The following is a 22,739-nucleotide window of genomic DNA, read 5'->3' on the forward strand; positions in this document are numbered from 1 at the left end:
AACACCTGTCATCTATTTACTAAGCCTTGGCTGGAGATAAAGTGGACGGAGATAAAGTACCAGCCAATCAGCTCCTAACTGTCATGTCACAGACAGTTTGGGTTTGAAAAATGACAGCTAGGAGCTGATTGGCCGGTACTTTATATCCGCCCACTTTATCTCCATCTAAGGCTTAGTAAATAGACACAGTAACGAGCATTGGATATGGCTGTATCATGTCACCCGCCTATTACTGTATGTGGCATTTTCATGTATTTTAAACAAGTATAACTAGGAAAGTTTCCGTACGAAAACTTCCGGCAACCTTTTCTTTCTTTTCGCCATAAATAATATACAGGTAATCTGAGGTAACAGGATACAGTATATCATCGTTTCGTACAGTGTTTCACACGTTATAAAGAAGCTATTTGTTACGATGGGGACTATTCATGAAGAAGTGAAAAGAGTGGAGAAGTGAACCTGCGGAGAAGTTGCCCATGGCAACCAATCAGCTGCTCTGTACAATTGTATAGTATTCAAATTATGTTAATTCAATGCTGATTGGTTGCCATGGGCAACTTCTCCACTGGCTCACTTCTCCACACTTTTCACTGCTTCATGAACAGACCATGTGTAAGGTTAGTGCATTCTATGCTGACGTTGTGATGCACTGTTACAAGGCATCCTTTATGTCCTAGCTATGTAGGAAAGAGAAACGCGTCATTTGTATAAGGCAGGGCCATCTGTAGGTTGTTATATTTGCCTGTGTGCATGCACACATATCAGGGGCGTTTTAACAGAGGAGGGGGCCCGTGTGCAGATTCCGAGTGGGCCCCCTCCTCTACACGGTGCAGTAGGCTCCGGCATTGTGCTAGAGTCTACTGCGCATGCGCAGGTCCCCGGAAATATGGCGCCCGCACTGTTCCGGAGATCAATTTAACTACTGCGCATGCACAGCGATTTAGTGATTTTTGCCGCGGCTGCAACGCCCGTCGCGTAACTCTGGAATGGTAGATATTAAAATATGTGTGCAGTGAGGGGCCCCACAGTACCCAGCAGCGCACACATTGCGCCCATTATAGAAACGCCAATGGCACATATATATCTAATGTTCACTATATTCAATTGTTTATAGCAGATGCATATACATCCAATAAATATATGTTGGTGACAGGAAAACTTAGACTTGGGGGAGGGGCTGACACTAACATAAGCATACACTGTAGCCGCAGCCCCGGGTAGGAGAGAGTGTAGGCCGTAACTGCCACAGTCAGAGTACAGGCCCGATGGTTATGTCAGTTTCAAGTGTATATATATATATATAGGTGATTACAAATCGCCCCGGCACTCCTCTCTGTTAATACAGCTGCTGCGGTGCCCTCCCGGTGAAAGCTCAGTTCCACTATATGGTTCAGGGGTAAGTCGGCGGCACTCAGTCAGACTTATATGGCTGCAGTATAAACAAGTGGTTTATTAGGCCAACATGTTTCGGGGATTAGACCCCGTCCTCAGGGCCAGACAATCCTCAAAATGCCTTACAATCAAACATTTATAGACAACACGACAGACAATCATGCACATATGATACCTTAATAAAGTGAAAAATATTTTTCACTTTATTAAGGTATCATATGTGCATGTTTTTGTTTCTTTAGCTCCCGTCCAGCTTCGGCTGGTTGCTACGGGAACTCTCCTGCGACGCAGCGCGCTGTGACGTCAGATGACGGCGATGCGGAAGTGTGGCTGGAAGGACTGGCGGGCGGTCGCGCCGTGGAGCAGGTGAGTAGGGTTTGTGTTAATGTCTGTCGTGTTGTCTATAAATGTTTGATTGTAAGGCATTTTGAGGATTGTCTGGCCCTGAGGACGGGGTCTAATCCCCGAAACATGTTGGCCTAATAAACCACTTGTTTATACTGCAGCCGTATAAGTCTGACTGAGTGCCGCCGACTTACCCCTGAACTATATATATATATATATATATATATATATATATATATATATATATATATATACGGGTTGGTAATGAAAGCCCAGACGTTGGGATCCCGGAGGTCAGAGTACCGGCAGTGGGGTGAGCGCTAGAAGGCCCCTTGCTGTCTCGCTGCACTAGAAAGCCCCTTGCGGGCTCGGTGCGCTCGCTACGGTGCAGGCTCGCCACAGGTTCTATTCCCACTCTATGGGTGACGTGGACGAGTGGGAATAGTCTTGGTGCAGCTGTCAGCATTCTCGACAGCCAGGATCCCAGCATCGCTATTCTGACCGGCCGGATCCCCTCCTGCTAGGATACATATATATATATATATATATATAAATAACATGAATTTGACTGAAAATTATGTACCGTTCGTCTGAGGGTTTATGTGAGTAGACTGTATATTTTGTGACATATCAGTTCTGTAGTTATGACCTATATGTGTGCATTCATTCACAGAGGTTGGAAGAAAGCAATAAAGTGTTAATGATGATTTAATGTGACAAACAATGCAAAGGCTTAAAATGTAAGGTGTCCCTCAGTGAGGTCACTGGGACATATCATGGTTCTGCCCACAAAATGGCCGCCTCCTGTGTGCTGGCAATAGATATACATCTCACTTGGCGTCAGGTAGTAGAAGTCTCAGCCACTCTGTGGTGCTTTTCCGTCTTTAGGATACGCCAATCACGGCTGAGGCTGCTCATGTAAGCACGCTTCACAGGGCCGGGAATCCTCTGAACGAGGATATCTATAATTTGGTAAATTCTAATCCAATAATATCCTCATAATACCACAGAATGTAAAATACAGCAATCTGTAATGCAATCTGACAGCTGGGTGGGACATTCGCAGACAAAGAATGACGTCTCCGCTCAGATCCATCCAGTCACCCTCCCAGCCAGACGCTCCAACGCTTTCAGCTCTGTCTACCCATCAAGGGTTATTTCTAAAGGAATAACACTTACTATGCAAAATGACAATAAACCAATAATAAAAAAATTATATTTTTTATTTATTCAGTATATTTATATAGCTCCAGCATGTTCTATTGTCCTCTGCAAGTTAAAAGAAAAGTTGATTACGCATTTGGGGCATGATCTCGTCAAAAAGGGGGTGTCACTAACAAATGTGGTTTATTGGCAGATTAACGGTGTGGTCCAACTTGTCCCAATCTTTTCCTCAAAAGCTGGAATCTATGTACTGACCTAGCCATTTCCTACATGGGATACAGTATACAGCACTTTTTATATTTATCAAATCTTGGAGAGGGATAACATACCAACCAATCAGCTCCTCTTTTCAAACACATAACCTGTAACTTGGCAGTTAGTAGCTGATTGGCCGCTACTTTATCTCTCTTCAAGGCTTGATAAATCTCCTTTCTAAAAAAGTTATATTTCTTATTCAGAACGGACTGGGTAGGGGGCGCTCTGGAATAAGAAGAGCACGTGACTCGCTATGTGGGAACCATATAATGACACCATGGACACTAACCACCAACACTCAAATCCACCTGACCCTCCTGACCACTTATAGAGGGTGGCTGTAGGTTGTCCGGCTGTCTCCCGGAGCTACTATATACACACCTTTATTCTTGTGTTCTTTGTATTATATTTTTTGCATGTGAGTTGGACATCCACGTACCCCGATTGCAGCTGTACTGTTTGATAAATTGCTATCATTCTCCTGGGTGTGGTATGTTAGATAGACTAGACTTAGGTCGACAGTGTCTAGGTCGACCACTATTGGTCGACACTAAGTAAGTCGACATGGTTTCTAGGACAACAGGGATTCTAGGTCGATATGGAAAAAGGTCGACGAGTTTTTTGTTAAAGTTGGTGTTGTTTTCTTTGTAGAGTGACGGGGAACCCCAATCAGTGCACCATGTCCCCTCGCATGGCTCAATTTGCCCGCCATGCTTCGGGCAAGGTGCCTTCCCAATTGTAGTCCACTTGGATAGTAAAGTATCAAAAAAAGATAAAAAAAATGAAAGAAAACAAAATGTGAAAAACTCATGTCGACCTTTTGTCATGTCGACCAATAGTGGTCGACCTAGACACTAAATCTTGTCGACCTAGAGACCGGATCCCCATTCTCCTATGCCGTGACTTCTGTCATCTGAACATGTTTCTCACTGTCTATAATGATGTACTTTATTGGTTTTCTTCTTCTTTACTTGCATTGTAATGCCTCAATAAAAGGGAACACATACTATTTACCGGTGGCCAGGATGCCGGCTGTTAAGATACCGACATTGCCCAGCTGCCAGTATGTCGTCAGTGAGGCGAGCGTCAGTAAACCCCTAGCGGGCTCACTGCGCCCGCCACGCTGTGGGCACGGTGGCTTGCTGTGTTCACCACAGGTTATATTCTCCCTCTATGGGTGTCATGGACACCCACAGAGGGAGAAAAGCCTGTGGCGCCGGCATTCCGGCGGCGGTATTTCACCGCCTGTCGGGATACTGGCGTCGGTATTGACCGCCGTGATAGCGAAAGGCGGTCTCGTGATTGCCCTCCCATTGGGTTGGGGTGTGTTCAAACTGAAATCTAAATTACAGTGTAAAAAGAAAGCAGCCAGTATTTACCTTGCACAGAAACAATGTAACCCACCCAACTCTAACTCTCTCTGCACATGTTACACCTGCCCCACCTGCAGTGCACATGGTTTTGCCCACTGGAGGAAGATTTTGCTTTTGCAATCAACCTTGAATTAGGCTCATAATTCCATTGACGGGCACAGACAATCAGCTACGGAATGTATCAGCCAATAGACTTGTACCAAGAACCTAGAACCAGGTAATAATTCCCCTTCTGCACTGCCAATTGTACTTTTACTCCCGATACATTTACAGTAATGTGGTATTTAAATGTTACTCATAGGAAAATGCCAGACTTGAAAGATCTGATGTACGCTGAAAGTTTCCTGATAAACTTGTGGCACTCGCAATCTGAGTGTAAAGATGATTACACTACAGCAGACACATCCTAAGGGTTACAGTAAAGACCGCACTGTTCTATTCTCAGATAAAAGCTCTTCCAGCGTAAGGACGGAGGGTTGGAGGGGTTTGGTCATTTGACTGCAATGATTTTCAGAATTGGAAATATAAATACAGCAGAGCGCAGACATGATATTATATATGATGGCGCTTATAAAACGCACGTTTGGCAGTATGATACCTGTTAGGGCCCTGGGGGCTCATATAAAGTGTTTATATATATAGATAGATAGATAGATAGATAGATAGATAGATAGATAGATAGATAGATAGATAGATAGATAGATAGATAGATATAGATATATGTACTCCATGATTATAAAGCTGTTCTTTAAAGGCTAGCAGGGTATGCTGGGATTTGTAGTTCTACAACTGAAGACTCACAGGTTACCTAATCCACAGATGCTGACTTTTGGGACTTCCCTCCTGGTCACCCCTGAGGGAAGCCCCTAGGCCTAGGGGCAAATGCAGGGGGGTTATGAGGATGCGAGTCACATCGTCAAGCACCCACCCCCACTGCAAAATGTCAGCTTTTGCACCATTTTCCAGCAGGAGGCGTGGCTACGATGACGCAATTTGCAGCAGAAGAGTATGACCTAACCTTGGATCTAGAGCAGTTACAGCAAGCCAACTAAAAATATACTTTCACGCTGTAAATCAGAATCCAGCAATACTTCCCTCACTGCGGCCTTTCTGTGCACTGACCCTGTAGCCCTTTAAAACAACACAGTGGAAATGCCTGTGGGAAGAGCACGTAAAACGCGCGGCATTAACTAGGAAAATACTAAGTATATTTCTGTCTGCCGGATCATTTAATTACTTTTTAATGATAAAGGGATTTGTGTCTGTGACTAATAGGGACATTAACTCATTAAGGGATCTGGGTTCCTAAAGCTGCCTGTGTCCCGCAGTTAGGGGCTTCCTGTAATTTTCATTTTCTCCCAGAGACGCTTTTAGGCACAGGCTCAGCTTGTAAAATAATTAATATGTGTTGTACAATCTTGTGGCTGTAACGATGCTCCGTCCTGCCCCTGTTGTCTCCTTAGTGCAGCTTCCGAGGTTGCTGTTAGGGTTAGGCTGCGGGGGAGGGGAGGTTAGGGTTAGGCTGTGGGAGGAGGGGAGGTTAGGGTTAGGCTACGGGGGAGGGGAGGTTAGGGTTAGGCTGTGGGAGGAGGGGGTTAGGGTTAGGCTGCAGGGGGAGTGGAGGTTAGGGTTAGGCTGCAGGGGAGGGGAGGTTAGGGTTAGGCTGCGGGGGAAGTGGAGGTTAGGGTTAGGCTGCGGGGGAGCGGGGTTAGGGTTAGGCTGCAGGGGGAGGTGAGGTTAGGGTTAGGCTGTGGGGAGTGGAGGTTAGGGTTAGGCTGCGGGTAGGGATGGTTAGGGTAAGGCTGCAGGGGGAGGGAAGGTTAGGGTTAGGCTGCGGGGGAGGGGAGGTTAGGGTTAGGCTGCGGGAGGAGGGGAGGTTAGGGTTAGGCTGTGGGAGGAGGGGAGGTTAAGGTTAGGCTGCGAGGTGGGGAGGTTACGGTTAGGCTGCCGTTTGGGGAGGTTAGGGAAAGGCTGCAGGGGGAGGGGAGGTTAGGTGGGGAGGTTACGGTTAGGCTGCCGAATGGGGAGGTTAGGGTTAGGCTGCAGGGGGGAGTGGAGGTTAGGGATAGGCTGTGGGGAGTGGAGGCTAGGGTTAGGCTGCAGGGGGAGGGGATGTTAGGGTTAGGCTGCAGGGGGTGGGGAGGTTAGGGTTAGGCTGCAGGGGTAGGGGAGGTTAGGCTGCGGGGGAGTGGAGGTTAGGGTTAGACTGCAGGGGGAGGGGAGGTTAGGGTTAGGCTGCGGGGGAGTGGAGGTTAGGGTTAGGCTGCGGGGGAAGTGGAGGTTAGGGTTAGGCTGCGGGGGAGTGGAGGTTAGGGTTAGGCTGCGGGGGGAGTGGAGGTTAGGGTTAGGCTGCGGGGGGAGGGGAAGTTAGGGTTAGGCTGTGGGGAGAGTGGAGGTTAGGGTTAGGCTGCGGGGGGAGTGGAGGTTAGGGTTAGGCTGCGGGGGGAGGGGGGTTAGGGTTAGGCTGCGGGTAGGGATGGTTAGGGTTAGGCTGCAGGGGGAAGGGAAGGTTAGGGTTAGGCTGCAGGGAGAGGGGAGGTTAGGGTTAGGCTGAGGGGGGAGTGGAGGTTAGGGCTAGGCTGCGGGGGGAGTGGAGGTTAGGGTTAGGCTGCGGGGGGAGTGGAGGTTAGGGTTAGGCTGCGGGGGGGGCGGGTTAGGGTTAGGCTGCGGGTAGGGATGGTTAGGGTTAGGCTGCAGGGGGAAGGGAAGGTTAGGGTTAGGCTGCAGGGAGAGGGGAGGTTAGAGTTAGGCTGCGGGAGGAGGGGAGGTTAAGGTTAGGCTGCGAGGTGGGGAGGTTACAGTTAGGCTGCCGTTTGGGGAGGTTAGGGATAGGCTGCAGGGGGGGGGGGGGGGAGGTTAGGTGGGCAGGTTACGTTTAGGCTGCCGGGTGGGGAGGTTAGGTTTAGGCTGCAGGGGGGAGTGGAGGATAGGGATAGGCTGCAGGGGGAGTGGAGGTTAGGGTTAGGCTGCAGGGGGAGGGGAGGTTAGGGTTAGGCTGCGGGGTGGGGAGGTTAGGGTTAGGCTGTGAGGTGGGGAGGTTAGGTTTAGGCTGCGGGTAGGGATGGTTAGGGTTAGGATGCAGGGGAGATGGAAGGTTGGGGTTAGGCTGTGAGGAGTGGAGGTTAGGGTTAGGCTGTGGGGAGTGTAGGTTAGGCTGCAGGGGTAGGGGAGGTTAGGGTTAGGCTGCGGGGTGGGGAGGTTAGGGTTAGGCTGCGGGTAGGGATGGTTAGGGTTAGGCTGCAGGGGGAGGGGAAGTTAGGGTTAGGCTGCGGGTAGGGATGGTTAGGGTTAGGCTGTAGGGGGAGGGGAGGTAAGCGTTAGGCTGCGGGGTGAGGAGGTTAAAGTTAGGCTGCGGGTAGGGATGGCTAGGGTTAGGATGCATGGTGGAGGGAAGGTTGGGGTTAGACTGTGAGGAGTGGAGGTTAGGGTTAGGCTGTGGGGAGTGGAGGTTAGGGTTAGGCTGCAGGGGGAGGTGAGGTTAGGGTTAGGCTGTGGGGAGTGGAGGTTAGGGTTAGGCTGCGGGTAGGGATGGTTAGGGTTAGGCTGCAGGGGGAGTGGAGGTTAGGGTTAGGCTGCAGGGGGAGTGGAGGTTAGGGTTAGGCTGCGGGGGGAGGGGAAGTTAGGGTTAGGCTGTGGGGTGGGGAGGTTAGGGTTAGGCTGCAGGGGGAGGGGAGGTTAGGGTTAGGCTGCAGGGGGAGGGGAGGTTAGGGTTAGGCTGCAGGGTGGGGAGGTTAGGGTTAGGCTACAACCTGACTGCCGGTGCTAACTGCTAAGATGTCTGCCAAATACTGTTGCTTGAACTGTGGAGGTAAGAGGTCTAGCTTAGATGTCTCTTGCTCACAAGTAGATGGGCTGGAAATAGTGAAATAACACTTATTATTACATGCGTAATGTAAGATGAAGACAGCAGATAAGGGATATGAATATCTATAAATCTTTCTATGGTAATAATGTTTAATTTTAATTTTGCATGAGTCTTTCCGCAGCTGTAATCTTCATGTTTAACCATTCACTCCCTCCACCCCAACACACACACTAACCCCCTTTCCAAAAGTCTGCTGTATTACTTAATGAGTACTTCAATCCCGCCAGGCTGTAAAACCTAACATCTATTCCAGACTACTTCCCATTACCCAATGCACCCTAAAACTCCAAGGGGGTCATTCAGATCTGATCGGAGATGTGGCAAATTTAGCACATCTACGAACATTTACTCTTACTTGCAGGGGGACGCCCAGCACAGGGCTAGTCCGCCCCACATGTCTCTCTGCCCCCCCACCCCCCGCAAAGGTGCAAAGCATCGGCGGCGATGCTTTTGCACCTGGCGAGTAGCTCCCTGCCTATGCAGCTCCTGTACGCTGGAAGGGCTACCCACCGCATCCTGGGTCGCAGCGGTTATGCGGCCGCTGCCCCCCCCCCCCGCAACCAACGGCGTTCTAACGCCGTTGGAACTCCCCCTCCCGCCCCACGACTGCTTCTGCTTGTCAATCAGGCTGAGGTGTTCTCATCCTTGATATGCTGTTAGCATATCACTGTATTCCCGGGGTGCGCCCGCGCACTCCACAAAGGGATTCAGACTGCGATCGCTGCCGCGATCCGGTCTGAATTACCCCCTAAAGGCATACATTTACAATACTTAACGTCACAATTATTTTGTTAAAAACTGAGGGGGTTAATAAGCTAAAACACGTGGAATTCCTTTTCCCTTTTACACTAAAATAAAGTGTTTTATTAATAATACAGTATGAGCTTGGTGTAATCAGAAAATAAAAGGCATTTTTCTGCTCAGAGAACTTGAGGTATTTATTTGTCCTTATCGACACGATTGCAACATGTTGACTGAAGTTCCAATTGTAGAGCCCAATGGAATAAGCTGGTGCTATATAAGTATATGTTAACACATAAATAAGGCAAAATAATTCACAGGCAGCAACAGAATAGCGCCACCTGATGGATGTTTTTATAATTAGTTACTAAGCATCAGTCATTTGAATAAAACATCACTTTTATAGACTCTTAAAAAGATTATATATTACGGATGTATTCCATGTCTGTATGACAGCAAAATATGTTGTTACCGATGAACTGGCGAAAGGTTATCGGAGGTTTTCCAACCTTTAACCTATTTAATAAACAATCGGATAAGAGCTGATAAACAAAAATGAAATTAATCTTGTTTTCAGTAGTTTTTTCAGGGTATTCAAAAAACACAAGAATGGGAAAAGCCTCTTCTGTCTACCATTCCTGAGCCCCCATAAGGGGCAGAGGTCTCTAGAACCCCCTCCCATTGATGTGGGGCCACGGAAGAGGATACATTTACCCAAGGGGTTAGAAGGCAACAGGCGCTTTCTTATCCAAGATGAAATAAACACTGCCCCCTGTGGCCAAATTATCATGAAAATGGGAGAATGCTTGTTTTTCATTACAGAACGAAAGTAGGTCTCATGGGCGTAATGAAACTGTTTTACTCTGAAAACATAAGAACGTTCAAATCAGTTTTGAACCAGCTAATAGCTGAGCCTGAACTACAGTTAGGTATCCTGGTACTTATAGTCCGACAACAGCCAGACAGCCACACCCTGGCTACCTCCAGCCTGAAGCAATCAGTCTACATGAGGCAAGCGACAAGACCTACTAAACGGCGACAGAGGTAGGAGCACAATATACTATTGTGCTTTTTATTCTGCAAATGTCATTTTGAAGCTTTACACCTCAGTTTATTTTTTTTGCTGTTCACTTCAGGTCCATTTAAGTGGAAAAACAGAGCAGGCTCGCTGGTAAGACACGAGGTACAGTAAGACAGGGGTACACGCAGGCTGCCTCCATACGTAAATGGGGTAATTGTACTGCCTTCAGGCTTTGTTTATTTTGGAATATGTGACATGCAGCACGTGAAACGCGTTGCTTTCTTTCAGCTGACGTTATAAGTGGCATGGCACTCGTCAGCATTCATCCAGAAGGATCTGCCAAACAGACTCCATTCTCCAGACACTGGGCTTATTTCTCTCAGAACCTCGTGAATTATCCGAGAGGGAATATGTGTTATAGCGACCGGGGTTGGCGGCGAAGCCGCGTTCGCCAGACTCCTTGTAGAGCAGATTGGTGATAACACAAAACACTTATACTGCGGTATTTATTTAACATCTGACGCAGTTATGTATATGTAAATCGGACGTCGTGGCTCCATCTTGGCGTGTACGGTACTAAAGGGGGTCATTCCGAGTTGATCGCTAGCTGCATTTGTTCACAGCACAGCTATCAGGCTAAAAAACGGCAGTTCTGCGCAAGCGTATGCGGCGCAATGCGCATGCGTGACGTACGGGCACAACGAATGATGCAGTTTTGCACAGGGTCTAGCGATGCATTTCAGTCGCACTGCTTGCCGCAGAGTGATTGACATGAAGTGGGCGTTTCTGGGTGGCAACTGACAGTTTTCAGGGAGTGTTAGGAAAAACGCAGGCGTGCCAGGGAAAACGCAGGTGTGGCTGGGCAAACGCTGGGCGGGTGTGTGACGTCAAATCCGGAACTGAACAGTCTGAAGTGATCGCAAGTGCTGAGTAGGTTTTGAGCTACTCTGAAACTACACAAAAAATTTTTGCAGGCGCTCTGCGATACAACCGTTCGCACTTCTGCTAAGCTAAAATACACTATCAGTGGGCGGCGGCATAGCGTTTGCACGGCTGCTAAAAACTGCTAGCGAGCGATCAACTCGGAATGACCCCCTAAATGCGGATGGTCTGCATTTGAACCTGTCTTATCCTTGGCGCAGAATATCTGTTTGAAAACAAGTGTAAATACGCTTTTGTACAACTCTCTATGGTCCACCATGTTTGGTTACGGAGCAAAAACACACAAGAAATGCATACGGATTGCATAATTGTGACCCGTAGTGAGATAATAGCAGTATTAATACAGATCGACTTGACTTATACAATATAAACCCACTGTGCGGGCAGCAGAACTTTACCACTGCAATTTAAGGTGCCTGTATCCAGTGACCTTGGGAACCAATCAGAATTTGCGCAGCCATAATGACCAATAATAACGACTGATAGAAGTGTGTTCAGTTCCTAGAACAGTTTTTAATATCAGATCAATGGTCTGACTCACGCCCATAAAAAAGAAAGTCATATCAAAATGGGCGTTTAAGCGTTTTACACATATTCAGTTTTGTTTTCTGTCTAAAACGTCTTCAGCAGAACCCCTGCAAATAGATACAGCAGCTGCGGAACCGTGATACTCATCACTCGTAACTCGTTGAACCTTCATTAAGATATTCTGCCATGATCAACACAGAATGTGTGTAGAACAGTCCGTTCCGGCCTATGACAACTCTTAAAGGGATTTATTGTCATATTAGCGGTAGCGGAGCGAAGGCACCATGCCCGAAGCATGGCGAGCGAAGCGAGCCATGCGAGGGGACGCGGTGCACTAATTTGGGATCCCGGTCACCCTACGAAGAAAACGACAAAAAAAAAAAAATCCTCATGTCGACCTTTAGACCTGTCGACCTAGCACATGTCGACCTAGAAACCCTGTCGACCTTCCATCCATGTCGACCTAGTGACTGTCGACCTATGGTGGTCGACCTAAACATTGTCGACCTAGACACTGTCGATTTGATGAACCACACCCCGAATGGAGATATGCAAAAGCAGGGAAGGATTTTCGCCTAGGCGAAAAATGTGGCAGGGACAGAAAACACGTGGATTAGCAAATTTACTTGATTTCCGCTGAAAACGCGGCCCATTTTCGACGATTTTGAGGCATTTTTCGCCAATGCCTTGTCACTTAATAAAAAAGGTGGAAAGGCACTGGCGAAAATGCCTTCAAAATGTCCAAATACGGCCCTCATTGAATACTCATGTGGGGCGAATTCTTTAGCTCCGAAATGATCGGAACTAATTGCATAGGGGAGATTAATCAAATATTTGAGAGAGATAAAGTGAAGAAGTTGCTCAACAAATAAGCTACTGTCATTTTTCCAGCACAGTGTGTAAACTGACAGCAAGGTGCTGATTGGTTGGTACATCTATCTCTCTTCACTTTATCTTTCTCCAAGATTTTGTAGATTTCCCCCTTATTTTCCTGCTGGTGACATAACTAGACCATAACTTGGTGACGCGCATACAGATGAAATCACACAAAGTGAACTTGCAAAAAAACAAGGGGACCTCCAGAATATAATGGACTTAAATAAAATGAAACTCCGTAACAACTGATATAGCGCGCACATTTTCCGCAGCGCTTTACAGAGTATATCTGGCCAATCACGCCTCCTGCGTCCATGTTTCCTCATAAGGGGTCACCATTGGTCAGCTGAGTAACCCTGAGGTCACGCAGCTTGGTCACTGAGTCCAGGAAATCTCCATCGGAAAACTGAGACCCTGGCCTCAGTGCTCCCCTAAAACGGAGGCCATTGCTGCCCCCTCCCTGCCCCAAACCGCTGCAGAGTCAATCGACTGACGTCTACAGTCTTACTACATCCGGCGATGCAGGTCCCATAATGTTCCTGGGCAGTATGGGTCTTGCACATGCGCAATATACTGAACAACTGTACATTGCAACATTCCCCTTACAGCAACCGGACCTGACGTGTACACACACACATATACAATAAGGTTCATTTCTGTCATAAGCCAATGAACCTACCAGTATGTTTATGGGGTGTTGGAGGAAATTGAGAGAACATATAAACTCCACACATATAACGTCCTGGTTGGGGCTGACCTTATCATCCCAGCACTGCCAGTCAGCAATGCTAATCACTGTGCCACTGTGCTGCCACCAACATTATGTTTGGAGAACTGGTAGGAAATCTATTATAGTTACAGTAGATAAGATCACCATGTTTATTTAGAAGATATGGTACACCTGTCAGATTTGGTGAAGTCAGTCATTGTTAATTTAATTATTCAACATCTGTCACAATAAGCCCCATCCCCGCACCCACTGGTGTGGATTGTTTTCATTCTGAAGTATCTGTAGGTATCTGTAGGTTATATAAATGATCTTCCAGTCATATACAGAGATTCACAGACCCAAGCATGTCATGTGAGGGCAGAGGGGGAGGAGGGAGAGGATTTTACAGTGAAAACAGAGCTCAGAGGGGCATTCCAAAGCCTCTATGCTCAATACAAAATGTGCCATGTGACTGTGGTTGCCATGGCAGTCACATGTCACTGTGCAGAATATAAATCATTATTAGCTAAATAAAAATAAAGAAAATGAGCATATACCAAGATTCTTCTTATATCGAACCAAAATGACTTAAAAAACAAACAAACCTTTTCATTCATTCATGCTGAGTTAACTACTGTTACAGTATGTCAAGTTATATGACTTAATAAAATACATGTTTGAAGAGGTAACTGATAGGGGTAGTGGGGTGTTTTGCAAGACTGACAACCCCTCACTCGACCTCGCCCCTCTCTTGCTGGCCCCACCCCTTCCCTGCTGTCTTACTTTTCGCCCCCACTGCAAAGGAATTGCTATAAAATATGAATAAAGTCACAAATTAAGCACAACGCAACACGGCGAGAGGAGTGGCCTCGGCCGCTCCTATCGGAACCATTTTACACAGACGTACCGCATGCCCTAGTGCAGGCATGTCCAAACTGCGGCCCTCCAGCTGTTGTGAAACAACATATCCCAGCATGCCCTGACACAGTTTTGCTGTCAAAGAATGCTAAAGCTGTGTCAGGGCATGCTGGGATGTGTAGTTTCTCAACAGCTGGAGGGCCGCAGTTTGGACATGCCTGCCCTAGTGGTTAGTGTACATATATTCTGACAATCGCCAATGGGTATAAAATATTTTCATGCCATGGTATAATAACGCTACGTCCCATTATAACATGTGTTCTTAAATGACAAACAATCCTCCTCATTGCTATATGACTACAAACAAGGCCTCCTGTCAGCCAGGAAATGCACTGCTTCCATATTCCAGCCTCAGAGACAGAAATATGATGTACAGATGTACAACAAATGCAATTAGATGTTTTATTGCAGTCTGGGTTTGGCAGCTTAGCAAAGATATCCGCGGTCTTCCCGTGCTGACGGACACTTTTCTATGTGAGATGTACACAGCAAATGAGCACAAGGGATTAACAGCAGGAATAATAGCAATAATTAAACCTTTCTTTTATCTACTGGATTGCACCAGCTGGCTCTTGATATGTACTTAATAGTACAGCTCACAAATCCTGGTTTACTCAAACTAAACCTCAGTCAATTAGATTAGGCTGAGAGCAGAATGCTTTGTAGTGCGCCATCAGTGCAAATACCCAGATCTAGGTGAGGACCCTACCCTGAGGTGTGATATTAAGCGACGTCCGTCAGACTTCACAGCAAGGGACCGGGAGCCCACCTTTACAATCGCTTAATGCACCGTGCAAATTAAAGAGCTTCTATATAGCATAATTAAACAACCTCAAAGCGGCACGCTACTTATGTGAGGTAAATTGCACAGGGGAAAAACTAGATTAGTAATGCCGGTTACAAAAAAAACTAACAAAATTTTTTTTTTTTTTTTTCAACATCTGAGGTAAATTGAATTTGTTATCCACATGTATTTACACAAAGCAATTTCTGGACAACTTTTTATGTTCATCAACACCGAATTGTTTGAAATATTATTGCCAGGCACATTTTACACATCTCGGCCCAATTTCACCAGATGCCGCCCCATTAAGGGCCGTTTAAAATTATAGTCCACAAATCATAGGGGCGAGTCATTACTACGGATATCACTATTAATCAGGATTAAGCAAAGGTCATTCATTTAGAAGTGGACAGTTAATCTCACCACCGCGTGTTTTCCCATTTGAGCTGTATCTTTTAAGATACCTTATCTGGTAAAGAAGAGCTGGATCGATTTTTAAAAACATTGCTCCTTAAATGCAGTGCTGGGGGCGGAATGTCCCGGCGATCAATCATTCATTGCTGGCATTACAGCGACACTTCATAAACAGAGTCTAGTGGGCTGACACAAGTCAGCACGCCTGATCCCACGCACATTGCTACTGGCTTGGGGAAGCGCGCCGTAGGTGCGGGTAGGCTGGGCGAGTTGGGGGAGCTATAAATAAACTCATCAATAATTATCCAGCATTTGTAAATCCATTACGGACAAATCTGCATAGATGTCCAGCAAATGGCGCTATGGGATTGTACAGCGCCACACATGACCCGGGGTAGGACAAGTGACGTTTTTTTAAATTGGAATTGATTCCCATTATCGATTTTGCGTTGTGTCTTTTGCCAATAGGCTCCACCCCTTTCCTGGTACACCCTAACCTCTGACTTAAAGGTCCAGATCTATCAAGCCCTGGAGAGTGATAAATAGCACGGTCATAAAGTACCAGCCAATCAGCTCCTAACTGCCATGTCACAGGCTGTGTTTGAAAAATGACAGTTAGGAGCTGATCGGTTGATGTCGTGCAATTTATCATTCTTCAAGGCTTGATAAATCTGGGCCAGATTTATAAATGCCCCTAGATGTGCCTGGTGGCCGTACTAGGGCCCTCATTCCGAGTCGTTCGCTCTGTATTTTTCATCGCATCGCAGTGAAATTCCGCTTAGTACGCATGCGCAATATTCGCACTGCGACTGCGCCAACTAATTTTACAATGGAGATAGTATTTTTACTCACTGCTTTTTCATTTCATCGCTCCGGCGATCGTAGTGTGATTGACAGGAAATGGGTGTTACTGGGCGGAAACAGGCCGTTTTATGGGCGTGCGGGAAAAAACGCTACCGTTTCCGGAAAAAACGCAGGAGTGGCCGGGGAAACGGGGGAGTGTCTGGGCGAACGCTGGGTGTGTTTGTGACGTCAAACCAGGAACGATAAGCACTGAACTGATCGCAGATGCCGAGTAAGTGTGGAGCTACTCTGAAACTGCTAAGTAGTTTGTAATCGCAATATTGCGAATACATCGTTCGCAATTTTAAGATGCTAAGATTCACTCCCAGTAGGCGGCGGCTTAGCATGAGCAAATCTGCTAAAATCCGCTTGCGAACGAACAACTCGGAATGAGGGCCAATATATACTCACTGGCCTGTCACGTGACATTGGAGGTTATTTTGTGACAAATTTACATTTTGCACATTGTCACCCTACACTGACCCTCGCCAACCTAATCCTGGTCGTTCCATATTGTTTCAGAGGTCGCCCTGGCAGTAACGGATTTAAGGGGCCTGGCATGCCAATGATTTCTCACTTTGGGGCCTATGTACTAAGCCTTGGAGAGAGATAAAGTGTATGGAGATAAAGTACCAGCCAATCAGCTCCTAACTGCCATGTCACAGGCTGGGTTTGAAAAATGACAGTTAGGAGCTGATTGGCTGGAACTTTATCTCCGGCGACTTTATCTCCATCCAAGGCTTAGTAAATAGACCCCTAAGTACCAACCAACCAGCTCCTAACTGTCATTTTTCAAACACAGCCTGTAACGTGGCAGGAGCTGATTGGCTGGTACTCTATCTCTGTCCACTTTATCTCTCTCTGAGGATTAGTAAATAGACCCCTCAGTGGTTCAGGAGGCCGCTAACTTGCGTTATGTAATTGGAGAGCCCCAGGTCACCCCCCCCCCCTTATGGGTTAGCAAGTGTATCATGGGCTTAACCTTAAAGGCCCTAAAAAGCAGGGACATGCCTTGTCAGCTCATGCAGATAAATGCACCAGGGGCTTCAAAGACGACCTCAGCTGGGGCCTTACTCGCTCATTGTGCCTGAGCCCCCTGCAGTGAGGACAGAATGCCAGGCTCTCCCCATTAGCCTTTCTCCTGCACAATCCCAGAGCTATGAATGCCCCATTACCTACGCATTACAATAGTGTTAGGTTTCATTGTCCTTCTCATTACTATATTGACAAATGTAAATGACACTATGTATATCCCTGGTCCCTCGCCCCTCACCAGCAGCCCCTCCGCCTGTGTATCATGCACAGGCACCTCTATCTACCTCTGTCACCGCAGCCACCACTAAGGCCGACTGGAAGCACATGGAAGTTTTGGGTGGGTGAAATATCTGGTGTAGATAGGCGTCAGGGGGGCTTGTAACCCCCCCTGGTGATGACGGGCGCCAGGATATAGCAGCAATTACTGTATTCAGCTTCTTTCAGCAGCTCTGATAAAACACAATAATGTATGATCTGCAGACATTTCAGTTACCCAGCATCACAGGAGGGCAATATACGGGCACTAGTGGCACCAGGATGTGGCATTAGTGGCACTCACAGCCACTGCCCAATGCATCACTGTGCCAGCTGCAAACTCTACCAACCGGGCTCAGCCTTCACCAGAACTCATCAGCCAGCAAATAACAATGTAACAGAGTGATAATAACAATACACAGTGTATACACTCATAGTGATAATAATAATACACAGTATATACACTCATAGTGATAATAACTATACACAGTATATACAGAGTGATAATAACTATACACAGTATATACAGAGTGATAATAACTATACACAGTATATAGAGTGATAACAACACACAGTATATACACACTGAGTGATAACAGTAACACACAGTATATATACAAACACAGAGTGATAACAGTAACACACAATATATACACACACACACACACACACACACACACACACACACACACACACAGTGATAATAACTACAGTATACACAGTATATACACACAGAGTGATAACAACACACAGTATATACACACACAGAGTGATAATAACAGTTACACACTGTATACACACACACACACACACACACACACACACACACACACACAGTGATAATAACTATACACAGTATATACACACAGAGTGATAATAACTATATACACACAGTATACACACACAGAGTGATAATAACTATACACACAGTATATACACACAGAGTGATAACTATATACACACAGTATACACACAGAGTGATAATAACGATATACACACAGCAGCCTCCCCTGATGACTGACACAGGATGCACCAGCATAAAGCACATTTCATGCACACATCTCATTAATAGATGGGAAGAGGCCCCGGGGCCCTGTGTGATGGGAGCCCAGGTTGTAACAAGCTAACACACCGCATGCAATAAGTCAGTGCTTCATGTCACTGGGTGAATCATACATAGCACGGGGAGAGGAGGAGGATGGTGAGTGTCTGCTGTGAGTGGTAGTGGCCCCTTCGGCACACCAGTGGGGCCACTATGTCAGTGGTGTATTGTGCATAAGGGTGGCACCTAGTAAGTGACCCCCTTTGTCTACATCAGTGCCCACTGCAGTGAGTGACCCTCCTGTGAGTGAATGGTATATGTGAGAGTGGTCTGGTCCAGGTCCCCTGCAGATCTGGGCATTGCAAGATTTATCCTGCCCCCCAAAGAACTACCCCCAGTCCGGCCAGATGCCCCTTACCTCTTGTTTTTGAGCCCCCCAGGCTTAGGTCCAGCAACAGGGCAGTCAGTAAGAATGTCCAAGGGCATCTCCTCCTCTCCCTGCCCGGATACATCCCTGTGGATCTGCAAAGAAACATCCGCAGCGCCTGGATTCAGGGTCCCTTCTCTCCCCGGGATGCCCCCCTGAGCCTGTGGGTAGTCTGTGCAGAGTTCCCGGGGCTGCTGCACGCCTCCTCCTCCTCTGTCCCTCTGCTGATGATGAGGTCTATGGAGCCAGAGCTTTTCCTCCTTTCCGGAGGGCTGTGAAAGGTCGGAGCTGGCTGTACTCTCTGACTCCCTCTGCCTCCCTCTCTCCCAACTTTCTCAACCCCCATCCACTTGTCACTTTCCAAACTCTCTCTGCAGGGGAACCAGCGCAGCAGCAGCAGAGCCGGGCAGAGGTGCAGTGCGCGCAGCGCCACCTGCCGGCACGTTTCCTAATTGCATCTTCCTAATGGGACCTTACAAAGGAATATTCAGCTGGTGATACATTCATTTGCCCTCAGGCACGCTCCTAGCAGGGACGTGCAGTCAGTGGAGGCAGGGGAGACAGTGCCTCCCCTGTGATTAATTATTAAAATAATATAAAGAAGATACTAATGACACATATTCTGTGTCATAAGTACGTTCTTTATTTAATTCTAATCATTTCCTGTGCTTAAATGTGTTTGGGAGGCACTGATAGCAGTGCCTCCCAAACACAATGCAGACGGGACAGAGTGGGGGGCGGGGCCAAGCACTGGGTTTTAAAAGCCCATTCAAAAAGCTCCTAAAAGCGGCACTGAAAAAAGTGCCTCGCTGACAGGGACACCACCCCCATGTCAGCGAGGCACTTGTGATTGGACAGCAGATCCAGTGCTGGATCCGCTTGTCCAATCACCCAGACGCAACGGGTCCCGGCGGTGAGTGTCGTAGGAGGTAGCCGGGATGGCCCTGCAGTGTATCCGGCTATCCCCCCCGTCCTCCTCCCACTGACAGCAGCCTCGGTGTGTGGCTCTCCCCCCCCCTCCTCCTCTGCCCTCCGCTGAGTGCTGACAGCAGCAGCGTGTGCGGCTCTTTCCTCGTCCTCCTCCCGCTGACAGCAGCCGCGGTATGCGGCTCTCCCCCCACTGCGCAGTGTGCGGCTCTCCCTCTGTCCTCCTCCTGCTGCGCAGTGTGCGGCTCTCCCTCTGTCCTCCTCCTGCTGCACAGTGTGCGGCTCTCCCCCCGTCCTCCTCCCGCTGCACAGTGTGCGGCTCTCCCCCCGTCCTCCTCCCGCTGCACAGTGTGCGGCTCTCCCCCCGTCCTCCCCCCGCTGACAGCACCCGCGGTGTGCGGCTCTCCCATCCCACTGACAGGAGCAGCGGTTTGCGGCTGTCCCCCGACCATCTCCCGCTCACAGCCAGCAGAAGGTTAGTCAGAGAGTCTCTCTCTCTCTCTCTCCTCCCCCCCACCTGTGGATTGCTCGCTCTCTCGCTCTCTCTCTCCTCCCCCCCCCCCCCACCTGTGGATTGCTCGCTCGCTCTCTCTCTTCCACCCTCCCACCTGTGGATTGCTCTCTCTCTCTCTTTCCCCCCCCCCCACCTGTGGATTGCTCTCGCTCTCTCTCTCTCCTTCCCCCCCACTTGTGGATTGCTCTCTCTCTCTCTCTCTCTCCCCCCCCCCCCACCTGTGGATTGAAGTTTAATGTTCATGTTTACAGGTACCGACCCTATTGGATTCTACTGGACAAGTGGACGTGACCGGCGTGGGATGTAGGTAAGTAATCTGTCTCTCATTTTTACAGGTATCAGCCCTATTGGATTCTACTGGACAAGTGGACGTGACCAGCGTGGGATGTAGGTAAGTATGTGTGAGTGTGTCAGTGTGATATAATAAATTTTTACTGTCACGGTGTTGCGAGTTGTGTTTTTGTTTGGGTATTTTTTTTTTGTAGAACTACAGGTACCAGCGGGCCCATTATTTCCCCGCATGCTGGTACTTGAGGTTCTCCAAGTACCAGCAAGCGGGGGAGGCTTGCTGGGCCTTGTAGTTCCACAACAACAACAAAATATTCTTTTTTTAACACTCTTATGGCTATCAGCCCGGCACCCCACCGCTCAGGGGTGCTGGGGACAGCCTCGGGCTTCACCTCTGGCCCTTGGGTGCCTGGACGGGGGGACCCCTTCATCTAAGGGGTCCCTACTCCTCCATGGAACCCCGGCCAGGGATGACTAGTTGGGGGGGGTAAATGCCACGGCCGCAGGGACCTACATAAATGTGTCCCCCGGCTGTGGCATTATGTCCCTGGCTAGTGGAGCCCGGTGCTGGTTTTAAAAATACGGGGGACCCCTACGTCTTTTGTCCCTCGTATTTTTGGAACCAGACCGGACTAAGAGCCCGGTGCTGGTTGTCTAAATATGGGGAACCCCTCTTCAATTTTTCCCCCAGTATTTAAACAACCAGGCCCGGCCTCAAAGAGCCGAGGCTGGTTATACTTAGGAGGGGGGACCTCACGCAATTTTTTTAAACATTTTTTAACCCATCAGACCCTTCTCCATTAACTTAATGGAAGCCCTGGACAACAGAATTGCATTCATGTCCTCCCTCCCACTCCCTTCCCAGTCCCACATACACTAATTTTGTTTTCCTATAAAAATGTACAATATCACAAGTATGATGAGCAGGCAGGCAGCGGGGCATTGGCGGGCATCGGAGTGAGATGCAAATTAGTGGCGGAGGGCTGGGTCAGTTGATTGTGGGCGAGTTTGTAAGCCGGCTCGGGCAGTAGCGGGCATTGGCTCGGCGGCAGTAGGGGTCATCGGCAGGATTCGGCGGGCATTATGGCTGTAGTGCCTCACCGAGCCACTGACCTCACCGCACGCCACTGGAGTGCCAATGTCACCCCATAGGTGCCATGTTAGGGACACAGCCAGTCGCCAGTCTCACTCTGTGCTTAGATGTGAAATAACATTAATCACCCCAAGATATAGATATGTATATATATATATATATATATATATATATATATATATATATATATATATATGTGTGTATATATGTGTATATATATATATACCTGTATATAAAGATAAAGATATGTGTGTATTATAATATATATATATATATATATATAACAGAGCAGTGATAGAAATTGGTGTTCATTAAAACAGTATATATTTATTAAAAGTTTCTTGTAAAGCGGAGTAAATTCCGTTGCACTTTACAATTAAAAACAACAGTTTTAAAATACAACAAAGCAATTGAAAACAACATTGGTAGAACAAAATGTATTTATTTTATTTATTAACAGTTTCTAATATAGCGCAGCATATTCCGTTGCGCTTTACAATTAGAACAACAGTAATAGAACAAAACTGGGCAAAAACAGACAGACATAGAGGTAGGAAGGCCCTGCTCGCAAGCTTACAATCTATAGATTTACATGTGTTTAGATATTGGCAGTTTGCTAATGACCGCTGGTATTTTACCTCAAGCCAAATGCTGTAATCAGTACATTATTAAATTGCACATGTTTTCATTAAACAGGCTCCTCCCACTTAAGTGACATCACCATCAAGGTTCTGTTCTTGGTCCTCTCATTTTCTCTCTCTACACATCCTCATTAGGTGAACTCATTAGCTCTTTTGACTTACAATATCATCTCTATGCTGATGATACTCAAATCTACCTTTCCTCCCCTGACCTCTCACCTGCTCTCCTCGCTTGTGTATCCAACTGTCTCTCTGCTATCTCTTCCTGGATGTCCCAGCGCTTTCTTAAACTCAACATGTCTAAGACTGAGCTGATCATCTTCCCTCCCTCCCGCATAATCTCACCT

The 22,739-nt window shown here is 47.5% G+C and overlaps 1 protein-coding gene across 1 annotated transcript in view; it reads right to left on the minus strand.

Annotated features, from left to right (window-relative positions):
* The window catches only part of ROR1 (receptor tyrosine kinase like orphan receptor 1), a 418,323-nt gene extending 399,039 nt beyond the window's left edge, over positions 1 to 19,284 (minus strand). Inside the window, exon 1 of the mRNA XM_063939183.1 lies at positions 18,921 to 19,284. Within this exon, the coding sequence (XP_063795253.1) occupies positions 18,921 to 19,038 (118 nt within the window). The 5' untranslated portion in view covers positions 19,039 to 19,284. The remainder of the gene's footprint in view (positions 1 to 18,920) is intronic.
* Positions 19,285 to 22,739: the final 3,455 nt, after the last annotated feature.

Source organism: Pseudophryne corroboree, chromosome 9, assembly GCF_028390025.1.
Source record: "Pseudophryne corroboree isolate aPseCor3 chromosome 9, aPseCor3.hap2, whole genome shotgun sequence".
NCBI classification, from domain to species: domain Eukaryota; kingdom Metazoa; phylum Chordata; class Amphibia; order Anura; family Myobatrachidae; genus Pseudophryne; species Pseudophryne corroboree.